The sequence below is a fragment of the Heteronotia binoei genome, chromosome 4 (assembly GCF_032191835.1).
Source record: "Heteronotia binoei isolate CCM8104 ecotype False Entrance Well chromosome 4, APGP_CSIRO_Hbin_v1, whole genome shotgun sequence".
NCBI classification, from domain to species: Eukaryota; Metazoa; Chordata; class Lepidosauria; order Squamata; family Gekkonidae; genus Heteronotia; species Heteronotia binoei.
The window spans coordinates 7,115,903-7,130,617 of record NC_083226.1 but is presented as its reverse complement, the minus strand read 5'-3'; the positions used below and the strand labels follow the sequence as shown (position 1 = coordinate 7,130,617).

Below are 14,715 nucleotides of genomic sequence, written 5' to 3'. Positions count from 1 at the left end.
GTGCTGGATTTTGAATGATCTGTATAGAACGGGGGTGGCCAAACTTGCTTAACATAAGAGCCACATAGAATAAATGTCAAATGTTTGAGAGCTGCGAGACCAGATGAACACCAGATGTTTGAGGATTGCAAGACAGGAAGGAAGGAAAATAGATGGGGGGGAGGTAGAAAGCAACTTTAACTTTAAATTCAAGCTGCTGGCTGGCTTGGCTTGGAGAAGTGATTTAAAGATCACTTTCCAAGTTAGCTGACAGGGCAGTGGGGGCTTTGAGAGCCACACAATATGTGTGAAAGAGTCGCACGTGGCTCCTGAGCCATGGTTTGGCCACCCCTGGTACAGAATTTCAGGCATGTGTGAGCTGCGGCCATTTCACCATTGCGCTGAATTGTTTTCAGGAACGCCGTGTTCTGATTGTATCCCTGGTTTCTCTGTTCTCCTGCCTGGTTGCTGTAGGCCGTGTATCCCAGCCGAAGTGAACCAGCCCTTAGCAAAAACGAATTGGTGCTAACTGCTGAATCCATCATGAAGAAGAATGAATTCCTCTGCTGCCAAGACAGCTTCCTCCAGGTGACGCCTTCACTTTGGTTCCTTTTCTGCCTGACTGCTAATCAGCTTTTTTTTTTAGTAGCAGGAACTCCTTTGCATATTGGGCCACACATCCCTGATGTAGCCAATCCTCCTGGAGCTTACAGGGCTCTTAGTACAGGGCCCAGAGATAGAATTCTAGCAGGGGCTCCTTTGCATATTAGGCCACACACCCCTGATGGAGCCAACCCTCCAAGAGCTTACAGTAGACCCTGCAAGAAGAGCCCTGTAAGCTCCAGGAGGATTGGCTACATCAGGGAGGTGTGGCCTAATATGCAAAGGAACTCCTGCTACAAAAAAAGCCTTGCTGCCAGTACTTCAGTGTTGCCCACCAACACTTCTTCTGGCACCGGCCAAGTGCATTTGGGGAGTGAGTGTGGCCAGGCAGGGCTTTTGCCTTACAAGGCTTCTGATCGACTCTTGGAGATTTTATTGACTGTGTGGATTATTTTCAACGTTGTTTTGGCAGCAGCTGCTGCCGCAGCACAAGGATCTGCAATGTGTTACTAAAGCTAAGCTGTGGCCATCGTTTTGCGGCTGGCTCTGCCTCCCGTGGCAGCTATTTTGCGGCGGCCATTTTGTTGCTGTGTCCACCATACCATGTTGGAGTTCTGAATGTGAGGAAACAAAAGCCAAAAACGCTAGGTGCTGCTTAACTTTTAAGAAGAAGAAGGTATTGGATTTATATCCCACCCTCCATTCCGAAGAGTCTCAGAGCAGCTCACAATCTCCTTTACCTTCCTCCCCCACAACAGACACCCTGTGAGGTGGGTGGGGCTGAGAGGGCTCTCACAGCAGCTGCCCTTTCAAGGACAGAGTCTCAGAGCGGCTCACAATCTCCTTTACCTTCCTCCCCCACAACAGACACCCTGTGAGGTGGGTGGGGCTGGAGAGAGCTCTCACAGCAGCTGCCCTTTCAAGGACAACTCCAGCCAGAGCTATGGCTGACCCAAGGCCATGCTAGCTGGTGCAAGCGGAGGAGTGGGGAATCAAACCCGGTTCTCCCAGATAAGAGTCCGCACACTTAACCACTACACCAAACTGGCTCTCCTGACAAATCGGCTCATGGAAAGGTATAGTGTACACTTTCCAAAAAAACTCTATCGACAATCAAACCAGCTGAAAAATGATCAGCTCAATAACTACAATCACATTGACTCAAGAAAAAGAAGCCCCTGTGTTCGGGGCATGAATTTGAGTGTATTCATGCAACAACTTTTCCACCCCACAAAGAGTACAGTCTTTACAGTGGAGATCTGCTCCTTTTGGAAAACTCCTGTGGATCCATAGATGTCCGTGCCTGTTCTGATCGCTAGCTGTATAAAGCCGTTTCAGGAGAGCTTTGTCAGGCGAACGAGCTAGGGACTCATAAGTATGACACCATCCTCTCATTCATAGTTTTCTACTACATCGAGTCAAAAATGGCTGGCATCTCTAGAAATCATCTATGCATCCGCAGGAGTTTTCCAAAAGGAGTAATTCTCTCTAAGAGGTGGAGGACATCTTGGGTGTTTCCCACCATCCAATCAGGGAGGCAGGAATTTCAAAGTCTTCCTCTTCCTGTGGCTATGGGAACCACCCCTTGCTCAGTTCCTTTCCTGCCTCGACAGGGAGAGCAGCTGTTAGGATAGGCTCCTATCCTTCCTTCTGTTGCCTTCTATGTGACTTAAAAATAAAAAGTCTTCATTTTTTCTTCCTCTTCTATTTCTTTCCTTTTTAATTAACACTCCCCTCCCCTCCACTCTTCTCTTCTCTTATCTCCTCTTGTTCTGACCTTTCCCTCCTCATCTCCTGAGGAGAACTGCGTTGTGGCGGCTTAGGGCCTCAGGAAAAAGAGAAGACCAGATGGCGTCCCATCTGAGAGACGACTTGGAAGACGACCTCGTGGGGCCGAAGGTGGGAAGCCTTCCGGAGCCGGCATGACCAACAGGCTTGTGGCGGCTACCGGCAACGTTCTCTGTAGGGGCAACCTGCAGACGAGCGGGAGAAAACAGCGCTGGTCTTCCTCAGCTACGGAAGAAGCGCATTTTCCAGACGTCTCCCCCGGGTCCGGCGGCCATTTTGACTCGCGATTTTTGGCATGAAACGTAGTCAATCGGCAGCAAAGCACGCCTGGCCAGCAGGGATTCCCAGATGACAACCTCCAGTCGGGCGACTTGGGCCGCGGAGCCTTCCAGCCCGGGCAGGATGATGCACAGTCCTTTCAGCCCCATAGGGGGCCGGGTAATGTACCCATGATGGGACCTTCTTTTGTCTCTGATTTTTTAGAGTCTGTTAAGCAGACAGTGGGTGCAGCAGTAAGGGCAGCTTCTCACAGAAGACCCTGTGCCCCTAGTTCTCGCTCCTCGTCCAGGTCACCCTCCCCTAAGAGACCCAAGGATCGCGCCTGGCTTACCAAGGCACAAAAGAAGCAATTGGCCAGTGACTGCTTGGGGGGAGAGAGATCTGATGGGGATCAGTCCGAGGCCTCGGATGGGGGGTCCGGGAGGAGGGCGAGTTTATATCCGATGAAGAGATCGAGGACATTACAGTCCCAGAACCTGCCTTACGCTTCTTCAAGACAGAAGAGTACCAACCCCTCTTGGCCAAGGTTCTGGCAGCGTTAGATCTTTATGAATCACCTGAAGAGCAGGAGACCTCCAGCCCTCTTACTAATCCAAAAAACAAGCCCAAGGGGAGAACTGAGTTCTTCCCCCATTACCGATCTTCTGATAAAGTTTTCCCTTTCCCTCAGTTCTTTGAACGCCAGTTAAAATCTGAGTGGGTTAAGCCAAGTGCTAACCGACAAGTCCCCAGTTTCATTAAGAAGCTGTATGCTTTACCTTCCTTTGCTAACGACATGTTGCAGGTCCCATTGGTTGACGCTCCAGTCTCTGCTCTACAATCACATGGCCTTTTGGCTGAAGATGGGCATGGCTCGGTCTGGGACAACTGGGACAGAAAAATTGACCTGGCTCTGAAGAGGAGCCACGAGGCCACGGCTTTGGCCATTAAGGCAGCAGCCACAAACTCTATATGATCTCGAGCAGCAATTGTATGGATATGGCGCCTGACTCAACTGTTGCCCGATGCCGATAAGAGGATTCTAGAAGGCACCAACAGACTCCTTAGGGCGGCTGAATTTTCTGCAGATGCCTCCCTAGATACGCTGACCTTCTCCGCCAGAGCAATGGCTTCAGCCACGGTGGCAAGGAGAGGTTTATGGCTATGTGCCTCGCTGGTGGACATTCATTCTAGGACTATTGTTTCTTCCTACCCTTTCCAAGGTGAGAAGCTGTTTGGAGACACCCTGGACAAGATTCTGGTGGAGACGCGAGATAAAAAGAAGGCCACGCCTAAGTACATTAGGGTCTTTGGATTTAACTCCTTTTGTGCCTCCACCAGCAACTCCAGATCGAAGCAGGATTCTAGAAAGCCATCCCGGGGGCAATCTAGACAAAACTTCCGCAAGAATTTTTCCAACTCACAATTCCAGAGACAGCAGCCTGACAGATCAGACAAATCCGAGAGGGACCCCAAGCTCAATAAGGCCTGACCGGGACTCCCTCCCAGTAGGGGGTCGCCTCCTACATTTTCACCGGGCTTGGGTGGCCTCACAAGCCGATTCTTGGACTCTAGAAATTGTCACTTGGGGCTATGCAATAGAGTTCAAAAGAATTCCTTCAGACCGTTTTCTCATCTCTCCTGGTCCGGAGAGACATCACCTTCAAAGCAATGCATCATCTATTGGAAAATGCAGCAATAGAGCCAGTGCCGCAGAGACAGAGATGTCAAGGAGTCTATTCTATCTTTTTTACGGTTCCCAAGAAAAATAGGGAATGGAGGGCAATTCTGGACTTGAAATTTTTGAACAGAGCCATCAAACTTCGTCATTTTCAAATGGAATCCATCAAGACCATCACGGATGGCTTCCCAAGAAACATGGGGACCAGAGGGCAATTCTGGACTTGAAATTTTTGAACAGAGCCATCAGACTTCGTCATTTTCAAATGGAATCCATCAAGACGGCCCTTCAACATCAGAATTACATGACATCCCTGGATCTGACAGAGGCCGATCTGCACATTCTCATTCTGCTGGCACACTGCAAATTCCTTCGATTTTGCATGGACGGTTCTCACTTCCAATTCAGAGCCCTGCCATTCGGCCTGGCAACAGCCCCGAGGGTGTTCACCAAGGTACTGGTGAATCTGATAGCACACCTCAGACAGAAAGGAATACATGTGCATCTGTACCTCGACGATCTGTTGATAAGGTCTGCGTCGAGGGAGAAAGCTGCACAGGATGTTCAACGCACTATCAGTTGCCTTCAACAGCACGGTTTTCTGATCAACCTTCCCAAGAGCCACCTATGGCCAACCCAGAAGTTGGAACATCTGGGCATGGTCATAGATACAAATCTGGATTCTCTTTTTCTTCCAGAAGACAAGGTGCAGAAGACCAAGACGTTGGTACAACAGGTGATCCGGGAGAGATCATCGTCTCTCCAGACCCTGGCAAGACTTATGGGTCTGCTGATTTCGAACCTCGAGGCGGTTCAGTGGGGTCGCTTCCATACCAGGACATTGCAGATTTTTCTCCGCCCTTACCAGTTCCAGATCATGGAGAAGCGTGTCATGTCCTTTACGGTACCTCCGGAGGTCAAGAAGAGCCTGCTTTGGTGGACCAAGGACACCAACCTACACCAAGGGAAAGTCTACTATGTGGAGAGAGAATCACAACTCTTCTCCGATGCCAGTCTCTCGGGTTGGGGAGCGACCCTCAATGAGAAACCCACACAGGATCAGTGGTCCCCCAAGGAGACAAGTCTCCCGATCAACCTCCTAGAGCTTCGGGCCATTCGATTGGCATTGCGGCATTTCCAGGATCAGATGACCAATCAACATGTTCTGGTCCGGACAGACAGTGTAGCAGCAAAGGCATACCTGAACAACCAAGGGGGATCCAAGTCCAGTTCCCTCCACAAAGAAGCCCTGAAGTAGTCCAGCTGGGCAGAAGTTCACCTGAAGTCCATCAGGGCAGAGCACATCAAGGGGGTCTGCAACTTAAAAGCAGACTAGATCAACCGGGAGAACATTCAATTGGGAGAGTGGTCTCTCAGCAAGACTCTTCCAGAGAATTGTGGAGCGTTTCGATCTACCGATTCTGGACCTCTTTGCCTCTCATCGGAATCACCATCTGCCCTGGTTCTTCACAAGGTACTTCCACAGACAGGCAGAGTCCACGGACACTCTGACATCTCCTTGGCCACAAGGTCTTCTTTATGCCTTCCCTCCAGTTCCAGTCATTCCGAAGCTACTCAGAAGAATCAGGCTGTTGAGAGCCGAGGTCCTGCTAGTTGCTCCTTGGTGGCCTCGGTGTCCTTGGCTTTCATCAATCCAACGCTTGTCAGTAGAAGAACTGTTTCATCTTCCAATTCGGCCAGACATGCTGTTACAGGGCCCAGTTTGGCACCCACATTCCGACTGGCTGCGATTGACCATGTGGAGGTTGAGAGGAGATCTTTCCTAGAATTGGGCTATACAAGAGAAGTGACAGACACCATTCTAGCTTCCGGAAAGGATTCCACTACGCGGATTTACAACACGTCATGGAAAGCGTTTCACAGGTGGTGTAGAAGAAAGGGCGTGGATCCCTTACATCCTACAACTCCAAAGATTCTCCAATTTCTCCAGGGCGGTCTCCTTTCCGGTCTGAAACTGGCTACCCTTTGGCGTTGGGTTGCAGCTCTGTCGTCCGTGCTTCAGCAGGTAGATGGGGTTAATTTGTCATCTCATCCTCACATACGACGTTTTCTTAGGGGGGCTTCTCTGAGTTCTCCTCCACAAGTTCATCGTTTTCCTACCTGACGACTTAATCCGGTGCTCTCAGGATTAACCAAGCCACCCTTTGAATCTCTTATGTTGATTCCATTGAAGCTGATGCGTATGAAAACTATTTTTCTGGTGGCGATAACATCGGCCAGAAGGGTTTCCGAGCTGGGAGCTCTGTCCGTTAAATGGGAGCTGTGTGTCTTCCACAAGGACAAAGTAGTTCTTTACCTGGATCTTACCTTTCAGCCAAAGGTTTCTTCTAAATTTCACAGAAACCAAGAGACTAATTTGCCGTCCTTTTGCCTGGATCCCAAAGGACCACAAGGAGTGCGCATGGACCACAAGGAGTGCTCATGGCATACTCTAGATGTTCGTAGGGCAGTCAAGATTTACCTGGTCAGGACGGAATCTATTCGCAAGACCGACTCTATGTTTATCAACATAGCAGCGCCCAGGTTGGGTCAGAAGATGTCCAGATCAGCCATCGGTTACGCTATAAAACAGTGCAAAGCAGAGGCCTACAAGTCACTTCATTTTGATGTACAAGTCACTTCATTTTGATGTACTTCCAGGGATTACAGCTCATTCGGCTAGAAGTGTGGCGACCAAGAATGCCTTGTTTGAAGAAGTGTGTAAGGCAGCTACGTGGTCTTCCATTTCCACATTGGTACGCCACTACAAATTGAACGCATATGGCTCGGCAAATGGGAGACGAATCTTGCAGCATGTACTGCCTGAATAGGGCGATCTGTCCCTGACTAACATACTGCTCTGGGAGCACCCAAGATGTCCTCCGCTTCCTAGGGAGAACGACCCTTGGCACTTACCGAGAGGGGTCCTTCTCCTAAGAGGATAGGAGGACATCTTGCCCTCCCATCTATCGCCCTATCTGTCGACTGTGCTTGTCTTTCTTTGCACTGATTCTAATGTCTGCTGGGCCAGATACTGTTCCCTGTTTCCAACGCTAACATTGGTAGTTAGTTCTTCTGGGTTACCTGTTTGCTGGTTGGATTACCATTATTTTCTCTGAGCTGTTCTATATGACAGTTCATTTACTGCTTCTCGGAGTCATCCGAACTGAGCAAGGGGTGGTTCCCACACCACAGGAAGAGGAAGACTTTGAAATTTCTGCCTCCCTGATTGGATGGTGGGAAACACCCAAGATGTCCTCCTATCCTCTTAGGAGAAGGACCCCTCATGGTAAGTGCCAAGGGTCGATCTCCACTGTAAAGACTGTACTCCTTGTGGGGTGCGGAAGACATTGCATGAGCACTCTTGGATTCATGCCCCAAAGACAGGGGCTTCTTTTTCTCGAGTCAATGTGATTGTCATTATTGAGCTGTTCATTATTCGGCTGGTTTGATTGTTCATAGAGTTTTTTTGGGAGGTGTACACTATGCTTTTTCATGAGCCTATTTGTCAGTAAAGTTAATTAAAAAGGTAAAGGTAGTCCCCTGTGGAAGCACCAGTCGTTTTCGACTCTGGGGTGACGTTGCTTTCACAAAGCTTTCATGGCAGACTTTTTATGGGGTGGTTTGCCATTGCATTCCCCAGTCATCTACGCTTTCCCCCCAGCAAGCTGGGGACTCCTTCTACCAGCCTCAGAAGGATGGAAGGCTGAGTCAGCCTGGAGCCGGCTACCTGAACCAGCTTCCGCTGGGATCGAACTCAGGTTGTGAATAGAGGGCTCCAACTGCAGTACTGCAGCTTTACCACTCTGTGCCATGGGGCTCTTTAAGAGTCCCTTGGACAGCAAGATCAAGTCAGTCAGCCCTAAGGGAGATCAACCCAGACTGTTCCCTGGAAGGTCAGATGCTGAAGCTGAAGCTCAAAGACTTTGGCCACCCAATGAGAAGGGAGCACTCCCTGGAGAAGACCCTGATGCTGGGAAAGACAGAAGGCAAAAGAAGAAGGGGACAGCAAAAGAGGAAATGGCTGGACAGCGTTACTGATGTAACAAACACAAATTTGAGCAGACTTCGGAGGATGGTGGAAGACAGGAGGGGCTGGTGTAACTTTGTCCATGGGGTTGCAAAGAGTCGGACTCGACTGTGCGACTGAACAACAACAACAACAAAGTAATTTCTGCCGTGGCGTGTTTGACTTTTGTTTTCCCTGTCTATTGCATGGCTTCCTCTGGTGGTCTTGGAATTCTGAATGTGCCGATGGGCTCCAAAAGGTTGGAGATCCCTGAGTAAACTTCTCTTTGTATACTTCAAGGCACTCTAGGTCTGTTAACTGTTACAGTTTGATGGGTTTGGGATCTGAAATTTAAAATGTATTTGGGAGTTTGGGGTGGTGGTGGTTTGGAATCTCAAGCATCTTGACTGATGAAGAGCGGCTCGTGTTGGCCAGTTAGCGATTCAGGAAGTTCACGAATCTTTTTTTCTTCAATCTACACCAATGAGATTTGACTCTCAAGAGCTTACACCTTGAAAACCTGTTTGGTCTCTAAGGTCAGGGGTGGCCAACGGTAGCTCTCCAGATGTTTTTTGCCTACAGCTCCCATCAGCCCCAGCCAGCATGCTGGCTGGGGCTGATGGGAGCTGTAGGCAAAAAACATCTGGAGAGCTACCGTTGGCCACCCCTGTCTAAGGTGTTGCAGAACTTAAATGTATCTGTCCTCTTAAATCAACACAGTTCCTTCTCTCTTCCATGGCATATTACTTGTGTATAACAGCAAAAAAATGTACTTGAAACAATGTTAAGGTTCAAGGGCGTGACTTTTCTTGGAGTTTATTTTCATAACAAGGAAACTTCTGTCGCCTCCCCGTCCCATTCTTTCTTGAAGGCATTGACTGAAACAGGTTATGAAAAATACAACGAGGTAATGTTAGCATGATTGTGTCTGCGTGTGTTACATGTTGGTATCGACCTTTCTAATAGCACCACTAACGGAACGGAAATACCTTTGTAAGCCCTGGTTTTGTACATACGTTTGGTACTCAATCTAGGTTAGGGGCAAGTAGCGTCTCTCACTTCCATGCGTGTCGCAGCTTGCAAGAGCCGGGTGTTCCGTGCAAACAGCCAGTTCTTTCCCCGCTCTCCATCAAATGCTTAAGGTAGGAAGGGAGAGCGCAGAAGCTTGTTGTCTGCTCAATCTGTAGGTCTGTCAGCAGCTTCTCCTCTGAGCCTGCACGTTCAGAGGCAGTAAACCTTTGAATCCCAGTGCCAGGAGGTAATATCAGGGAAAGAGGAAGAAGATGATATTAGATTTATACCCTGCCCTCTAATTTGAATCTCAGAGCCTCGGAGTGGCTCACAATCTCCTTTACCTCTCTCCCCCCTCCCACAACAGGCACCCTGTGAGGTAGGTGGGACTGAGAGAGGTCTTACAGCAGCTGCCTTTTCAAGGACAACTCCTATGAAAGCTATGGCTGACCCAAGGCCATTCTACCAAATGGGCTCAATTAACCACTACTCCAAACTGGCTTACAATCTCTTTTACCTTCCTCCCCTACAACAGACATCCTGTGAGGAGGGTGGGGCTGAGAGAGATCTCACAGAAGCCGCCCTTTCACAGCTCTGTGAGAGCTATGGTTGACTGAAGGCCATTCCAGCAGCTGCAAGTGGAGGAGTGGGGAATCAAACCCGGTTCTCCCAGATAACAGCCTGTGCCCTTAACTACTACCCCAAACTGGCTCTCAGACTGTATGCCCTGTTGGTGGCCCTCCAAAGGAACTGGTTGGCCACTGTGTGAGACAGGATGCTGGATTGGATGGACCACTGGTCTGATTCAGCAGGGGCCGTCTTATGTTTTATGAAGGCCTCAGCCTCTATAACCTGTTGTTGGCCTGCAGGGGAATTGATGGGCCACTGTGTGGGACAGGATGCTGGTCGAGGTGGACCACTGGTCTGATCCAGCAGGGCTCTTCTTATGTTACTATGAAGGCCTCGGCCTCTATGTCCTGATGTTGGTCATTCAGAGGAACTGGTTGGCCACTGTGTGGGACAGGATGCTGGATTGGATGGACCACTGGTCTGATTCAGCAGGGGTCGTCTTATGTTCCTATGAAGGCCTCGGCCTCTATACCCTGTTGGCTGTCCAGAGGAACTGGTTGGCCACTGTGTGAGACAGGAGGCTGGTCTAGCTAGACCCTCACTGATCAGATCCAGCAGGGCTGTTCTGATGTTCTTCTCAGGGGAAGGCCTTGGCCTCTCTGCCCTGTTGTTGGTCCTCCAGAGGAACTGGTTGGCCACTGTGTGAGACAGGAGGCTGGACTAGATAGACCCTCACTGATCAGATCCAGCAGGGCTGTTCTGATGTTCTTCTCAGGGGAAGGCCTTGGCCTCTCTGCCCTGTTGTTGGCCCTCCAGAGGAACTGGTTGGCCACTGTGTGAGACAGGAGGCTGGACTAGATAGACCCTCACTGATCAGATCCAGCAGGGCTCTTCTGATGTTCTTCTCAGGAGAAGGCCTTGGCCTCTCTGCCCTGTTGTTGGCCCTCCAGAGGAACTGGTTGGCCACTGTGGGAGACAGGAGGCTGGTCTAGGTGGACCACTGACTTGATCTAGCAGGGCTCTTCTGATGTTCTTATGAAGGCCTCGGCCTCTACGTCCTGTTGTTGGCTGTCCAGAGGAACCGGCTGGCCACTGTGTGGGACAGGATGCTGGATTGGATGGACCACTGGTCTGATTCAGCAGGGGTCGTCTTATGTTCCTATGAAGGCCTCAACCTCTATAACCTGTTGTTGGCCTCCAGGGGAATTGGTGGGCCACTGTGTGGGACAGGATGCTGGTCGAGGTGGACCACTGGTCTGATCCAGCAGGGCTCTTTTGATGTTCTTATGAGGGCCTCGGCCTCTACGCCCTGTTGTTGGCTGTCCAGAGGAACTGGCTGGCCACTGTGGGAGACAGGAGGCTGGACTAGATGGACCCTCACTGGTCTGATCCAGCAGGGCTCTTCTGAGGTTCTTCTCAGGGGAAGGCCTCAGCCTCTCTGCCCTGTTGTTGGCCCTCCAGAGGAACTGGCTGGCCACTGTGGGAGACAGGAGGCTAGACTAGATGGACCCTCATTGGTCTGATCTGACAGGACTCATTTAACATTCCTGTCAGAGGAAGGCTGCAGCCTCTCTGCCCTGCTCTTGGCCCTGCAGAGGAACTGGCTGGCCACAGTGTTAGGCAGGATGCTGGAGTAGGTGGGCCACTGGTCTGATCCAGCAGGGCTCTTCTGATGTTCTTATGAAGGCCTCGGCCTCTACGCCCTGCTGTTGGCTGTTCAGAGGAACTGGCTGGCCACTGTGGGAGACAGGAGGCTGGACTAGATGGACCCTCACTGGTCTGATCTGACAGGACTCATTTAACATTCCTGTCAGAGGAAGGCTGCAGCCTCTCTGGCCTGCTCTTGGCCCTGCAGAGGAACTGGCTGGCCACCGTGTTAGGCAGGATGCTGGAGTAGGTGGGCCACTGGTCTGCTCCAGCAGGGCTCTTCTGATGTTCTTATGAAGGCCTCGGCCTCTACGCCCTGCTGTTGGCTGTCCAGAGGAACTGGCTGGCCACTGTGGGAGACAGGAGGCTGGACTAGATGGACCCTCACTGGTCTGATCTGACAGGACTCATTTAACATTCCTGTCAGAGGAAGGCTGCAGCCTCTCTGCCCTGCTCTTGGCCCTGCAGAGGAACTGGCTGGCCACCGTGTTAGGCAGGATGCTGGAGTAGGTGGGCCACTGTTCTGCTCCAGCAGGGCTCTTCTGATGTTCTTATGAAGGCCTCGGCCTCTACGCCCTGCTGTTGGCTGTCCAGAGGAACTGGCTGGCCACTGTGGGAGACAGGAGGCTGGACTAGATGGACCCTCACTGGTCTGATCTGACAGGACTCATTTAACATTCCTGTCAGAGGAAGGCTGCAGCCTCTCTGCCCTGCTCTTGGCCCTGCAGAGGAACTGGCTGGCCACCGTGTTAGGCAGGATGCTGGAGTAGGTGGGCCACTGGTCTGCTCCAGCAGGGCTCTTCTGATGTTCTTATGAAGGCCTCGGCCTCTACGCCCTGCTGTTGGCTGTCCAGAGGAACTGGCTGGCCACTGTGGGAGACAGGAGGCTGGACTAGATGGACCCTCACTGGTCTGATCTGACAGGACTCATTTAACATTCCTGTCAGAGGAAGGCTGCAGCCTCTCTGCCCTGCTCTTGGCCCTGCAGAGGAACTGGCTGGCCACAGTGTTAGGCAGGATGCTGGAGTAGGTGGGCCACTGGTCTGGTCCAGCAGGGCTTTCCTGACTCTCTTAGTCAGCCAGGCTAACCATAGAAGCCATGGAGCACCTGGCTCTTGCCACATCCAGTCTGTGGAAGTGAGCAGCCTGCTCCTGCTGCTACCCTCGCCTCCTCTGTTGCTCGAAATCTCGGAGCTGAGCTGGTGGGCATCCCACACCCTGCTTTTGTCAAGGCTCTTTTGATCAGTGGTTCCCCTGGAGACAGCTTTCCCAGTGCCCCCCCCCCCCCATGTGTGAAATTTTGAAGTTGGGCTAAATAACCGTGTTTTTCTCTAATGGGAGTGTCAGAACTAACCATTCAGCATCTTTAAAATTGCATCTTTGACTCTGTGTGTGCTTGAATTGCGCTTGCTTCCCTAATGGCTTAGTTCAGGGGTGGCCAACGGTAGCTCTCCAGATTTTTTTTTTTTGCCTACAACTCCCATCAGCCCCAGCCATTGGCCATGCTGGCTGCGGCTGGTGGGAGTTGTAGGCAAAAAAACATCTGGAGAGCGACCGTTGGCCACCCCTGGCTTAGTTGTTAAAGCAGCTGGCTTGGTTCAGGCATGGTAGTTAAGGAAATCTAAATGCTTCGTTTCCCATCAGCAGCGAGAAGACTAATTTCCTGCCTTCAGAAATCATGAAGCTGTCATTTGAGCTCATGGAGTTTCCCCCTCAAACCGCTTTCCATACAAATGCTTGCTCTGCAGAAATCAAACAGCGTTTAATCTTGGCATAACACATTTTCTACTTATTGCTGCTTTGCCCAGTTCCTCAACTCCGAGAGTAATGCTGGTTTCCGGGCAGCTTGCGTTCAGATAAGGTTGGACGGAAATGTAATAGGTGCAAAAGTGTTAAAAAGTGAAAATTTAGTTCTCAAATCCAGCTTGGTCAACTGGTTACTGGAAAGTTCCCCGTAGTTGTGTGCTTCCTCTTTGATAGGGTTGGCTTGCTTAGCATAGGAGCCACATAGAATAAATGTCAGATGTTTGAGAGCCTCAAGGCATGAACACCAGACGTTTGAGAACTGCAAGGTAGGAAGGAAGGGAGGAAAATAGTTGGGGGAGGGAGGAAGAAAGCAACTTGACTTGTGAGCCTGAAGGCCTCAGGTGACTACTGTGTCTTGCGGAGAAAGCAAAAAAACCCCCACCAGCTCAGCACTTGAGCTCTGTGGTTTTCTGTAGCAGATACTGAAATTCCTGGGTGTCTTTGCAGCCTTCCAGACCATAATGAGGCTGATAAGGATATCCTTTCTGCCCTCTGTACTGCTTTGCAGTGTTGTAATGCAGCCTTATCTAAGGAGAATAAGCAGCAGTAGTGCAGAAACCATCCATCTGACAGCATCTTTTGCTGCCTTCCGGCGGTGCATTTATTAATACACTGGTGTGGCATGGGTGGGCGTGTGCAGACTCATTCCTTCCCTCCTCCATTTGCAATCTGGGGGTGGTGGTATTAACCTGCCTTTAAAAGCTGATGGTTAAGATTAGCAAGGGAGTTAAAGAGATATATACATATACAGGTCAATGCTGCCTCTAAACTGTGGAGTCTTGTGAGCAAAAATTCTACCTTGTGAGCTACTGGCATTAAAGTTGTACATTAGTGCATAAATCAGTTTCCTCTGGGGCCATTTTGCCTGAGCTGAGACAAAAACGTGTGAGCCAGAGGCTAACAAACTGTGAGCTAGCTCACACTAACTCAGCTTAGAGGGAACACTGATACATTGTGAACCAGATTTTTTTTTTGTGGGGTGGGGGGAGCCTAGTCAAACTTCAGAGAATTCTTTTGGTTCATGCTTGACGTCCACCATTTTATATGACTGAACAAAACTGAAAAGTGGCAGCAATCTCTAAAAAATATGTAATGAGATAAGAAACCAATATCCCTGTTGGTTTCTCAACAGGGAGATTGGTTTCTTATCTCATTACATATGTTAAATTCATTCAGGCTTTGCATCTGTTTTCTCACCAAGAAGGGCTATACGTCTTCTTTATTTTAGTGTATTTCTTCTTTGGAAGAGTAACATAGAATAGTGATCGTAAATGTAATGCAGTGAATTAGAATAGTTATATTGGAATGCATTCCTCTGGTCTGGTAACAGAGGAGACATAGGACGGCACTACAAATCACCCCC

General features: G+C 50.1%; 1 protein-coding gene across 1 annotated transcript in view; it reads left to right on the top strand.

Annotated features, from left to right (window-relative positions):
* POLR3A (RNA polymerase III subunit A) overlaps nucleotides 1–14,715 on the top strand; it is a 97,316-nt gene that overhangs the window by 51,684 nt on the left and 30,917 nt on the right. The window contains 1 exon segment of the mRNA XM_060236725.1: nucleotides 454–567. Coding sequence (XP_060092708.1) covers nucleotides 454–567 — 114 coding nt within the window.